The 4,023-nt window shown below is 43.1% G+C and overlaps 1 protein-coding gene across 1 annotated transcript; it reads right to left on the bottom strand.

Moving 5' to 3' along the window:
• Positions 1-2,472: 2,472 nt before the first annotated feature.
• Positions 2,473-3,276, bottom strand: FOMMEDRAFT_159974 (uncharacterized protein; the record flags this gene model as incomplete). The annotated part of the gene is made up of 4 exons (XM_007269673.1): positions 2,473-2,669; positions 2,718-3,087; positions 3,159-3,167; positions 3,250-3,276. The coding sequence occupies 4 exons, from the start codon at positions 3,274-3,276 to the stop codon at positions 2,473-2,475; spliced, it is 603 nt and encodes a 200-aa protein (XP_007269735.1).
• Positions 3,277-4,023: the final 747 nt, after the last annotated feature.

Raw genomic sequence — 4,023 nt, 5'->3', positions numbered from 1 at the left:
GGCCCTCTCTATATGTATCTCAAGTCATGTGTGTAACCTGAGAGGTTACACTAGTATTACTATAAGTATCAAGCCAAGTTATTTCTATACTTAAATAACGAAAATCTAGTACAAACTATTGACTGACTTTGTTCTTGTATGTATACATGAAAGTGCTGTAAATTAATGAGTGTCTGAGAGGCTAGTGTAAGAAACTTTAGTGTTGAGTTCTTAAGTACTTAGTACAGTACTAACACTCAAGTCTCTCACACATTTGACCTGCTCCTCTGTCATTCTTACCTTCTTTAGTAAGGAGTAGGCAGACTTAACTTTTCTTTCTTACTCAGAGGTGTAGGTAGGGAATTTGGCAGCAAGAAGGGGTCAATAGAGACTTGCTCAAGATTACACACAATTATAATATGTATGATACTCTTATTATATTTTAACTTTTTATAATAGTATACAATAGTTCTTATACTTTAATTTATATTATTTCAATGTTATATAAAGTGCAGAGTTCTTATTATACCTGGAATTATAATTATTATAGAATGATACTATAATTTCTGCACATTATCTACTAGTAGTTTAATATATACTTGTACTTTAGGAAAACTTGTCTATTTTAAATTATAAAGAAAGGAAGACTTTGTCTTGTACGTCTCCAGTGAGTCCCAGGTAACTGAGGGAGGCGGCTGAACAGCTCGAGCGTGTGATCAAGACAATACAGAGCTCAATTGACGAAGAAAGACACTGATTGGTAGTATAGTAAGTTGTTCAACTGGATAAGTAAAAAATATAATGACTTACCGAAATGCAAGACTGTTCATGTCCAGTGCTAGGCTGCAAAGTATTGGGAGCATTGATAAATCGAGCAGCAGACTTGAGTCAGAATCAACAGAGAAGCATGGGATAGCAAGATGTCGAAACAAGGACAATTTCAAGATGTAGCAATGAGGATACTGCCCTGAAGAGACAGACGTGGAAGCAGCATGAGATAACAAGATGTATTGGTTGGTACAAGATAATGAGACAATTACGGAGGAGTGACAAGAAATTTCTCTGAAGAAACAGACGTCCAAGCGTTCAGAGGCATAAGTGATAATTAGAACTGGAAGAAGCCACTGTATACAAATCTAGTTTGGAAGCAAAGGCCAGCCCCTAGTGTCTTCAAGCTAGTCAAATATGCTGACACATGAGAGTTAGTTGTTGGACACAGTGTAGAGCAGAGTAGACATAGATTACACAGTGAAGGACATCTGACCAGGCCAACAAGTGCACACTCACAAAAAATCGAAGTATTTCGTTGCTGTCGAACGTGTTTCGAGTGGCGGCGTGCTTGCAGTGATGAGAGGTCGAGCGTGCAGTTCAAGCGTATGCCAACAATGCAAAGTTGAGGAACGGTATCACTGAACATTTCCACTCCGATGTGATACCGTTTACTGTGACTCAGATCATAGAAAGCGAGTTGCAGTGTGTAAAACGATCAACGGATCGTAATCACAAAATAAAGAACGCATGATCTAAAACTTTCCATAATCGGTACGCTGCGTCACCATTTTACAAAAGGTGACATTCCCGTGTATTGTTACACACGTTTCCCCATCATCGTTCCCCACCCACTTTTGCTTGGGGTGTCGTCTTACCCTTTCCATTGATGCATCCAAATTCTTCCTGGTTTTCCATTCACTTGAAGCTCTTTCGTTAATAAGTCTCTCATGAGTCTCATCATCTTACGAGCGTGTCTCCGAGTCCCTTATATCTCATACCATATTCCCCGTCTCCGGTTTTTTCTCGCTCCTGTTCACTTGCACTGGTCGTGTCTCTTCTTCTGCCGAAGGAGGTCGTTCAACTTGTACCCGATTTTAACTCTCGAAACAGGTGTAGATATATAATGACGGCCTTCTGTCCTTTTCATTTTGTATCCGAAATTCGCTATCGATTTTTGTTCCTTGATCTTCGGAGCGTGATTGGATCGATGTGGGAGCTACTTGACGAAGATGGGCCCCTTTTTGCCAGGATTGTTTATGAGTACATGTGGAACTGCGACAAGGCAGAGATGAGGTATAAGCAAGCAGCTGGGGGACTTCACAGAGCAGCTGTTGAACTGAAAGCACAGGAAGGTATTCAGACTGAGAGATGGGTTAACTTAAGATTGGATACAAACAGTAAGAATCTTTCCTTGCAGTCATTTATTAGTATATTACTATCTCACAAATTTTATGAATAAATAGATAATTTACTATTTACATATAGTACATGCTCACATGAGTATACAAGACATTTTCTTTAGGATTTGTGCTTTTAATACTTTTTTTGTTAATGAGAATAAGTAGTAGTGAGTGGCGGATGAAAAGAAAAGGGGAAAGATATAGAAAAGAGAGGAAAAACAAGGCATGTCATGAGTCATGAAATTTAATAAAAAAAAGCTGGGAGAGAATGGATTAGTATTGTCAGTTGTGATATGATAATGAATACTTACCTTTGAGATGATTACTGGCTTGGCCCACCAGCAGAACCGCCCCTTCTACCATGGGATTGCCTCCTCGGCCTCCATACCGGCTGGTTCCTTGGTGGCGGTTGAGGAGGAACACGTGCACTTGAAGATGGGCCAGGCAAGGAAGGCATTCCTGGCAGCGGTGGCAACAGCACATAATTCATTTGAGGGGCATTTTGCAAACGACGCAAATCTTGATGTTGTCAATGCTGCATCTGTTGGCAACACTGTTGCTGCTCACGTCGCACCATGTCGTCGTACAGCCAAGGGTTATACTGCAGCGGATGACCAGGAGGAGGACGGATTTGTTGTTGCTGCTGTTGACGCTGCCGCCGTTGTTCCTGAACTGCAGCCTCGTAGAGCCAAGGGTTGAACTCCAACGGATGGCCAGGAGGGGGGCGGGGGCGGGGCTGTTGGTGATGTTGCCCTTCTGGAGCTGGCGGCGGCGGAAGCGACCCCTCCATTGCCCAAGGGACGTACTGCAGAGGGTTTTGCTGCTGCTGCTGTTGTTGTTGTTGCTGCTGTTGCTGTTGCTGTTGCTGTTGCGGAAGCGGTTGAGACCGCGTCGAACCCGGCACAACTTCACGGTACTCGACATTGGGATTGAATCGCTAGCAAGCGCAAAGTGAAAGGACACGAGTAAGAAAGGAATGTAGTGTCCAATGGCGGCGAGAAGAAATACAGCCTCGGCCTATAGGCAGATGGACTGCAATCAAGCACAGGCGATCGCTAATTGGGCCGCCTTCGTGCGTAAGAGGTGAATGTATACTTACCACGTTCCTCTGTGGGCCGCCAGACATTTTGAGGTAAGGGGGAAGATGATGCGTTGGTGCGGGACGCAGCAAAGTCCATTTTGGGAAAGTCATACACGTCGAAGTTTATTTCTGCGACAAACATTTAAAATTCACTATAAAATCAGACTTGCATCATTTATTTCAATAATTTGAACAGCATGGATCTCGAAGACACTGTTATCAATCCTGGATAAAAAATCGGAATATTAGTTATTTCGAGTATAATGCAACTATTTTTAGTACTTACACGAGAATAATTATTTTTCGGGCCATCTAAGGCAGCTCAAGCAAACAATGTAGTATAGGTGGATTATACTCGATTAACAGCTGCTGAATACCATGCTTGTGTGCCAGGACCATCACCTATCATCCTCCTGCACATCGAAGAATGCCTGTCCGAAAAAGGAAATGATCCGATACCACAAAGGAAAATCCGATCGTTGCCTCATGTACCTGAGCAAACATCTCATACCGTCGGATGTCCTGGTCAGACACGGAGCGACGAGCAAACTCCATCGCTTCCTCAAAGTGTTCGCACGTGGTTTCGGGCACGGGATCTGCCTCTTCGACGTCTTCTATATCTCCATTGCCCGACTCTTTCTTTTCTCAAGCTCGACGGATATCTTCTTCAATCGATTGGCGAATCGCGAGTTTTGCTGCACGTTGGCAAATTTCCGTCAAATCTGCTCCAGAGAAGCCATGCGTACTCTTTGCAAGACACGTAAGGTCAACATTCTTCGCCACAGGCGACTT

The sequence above is a fragment of the Fomitiporia mediterranea genome (assembly GCF_000271605.1).
Source record: "Fomitiporia mediterranea MF3/22 unplaced genomic scaffold FOMMEscaffold_10, whole genome shotgun sequence".
NCBI classification, from domain to species: domain Eukaryota; kingdom Fungi; phylum Basidiomycota; class Agaricomycetes; order Hymenochaetales; family Hymenochaetaceae; genus Fomitiporia; species Fomitiporia mediterranea.
This window is presented reverse-complemented; position numbering and strand designations above follow the sequence as displayed.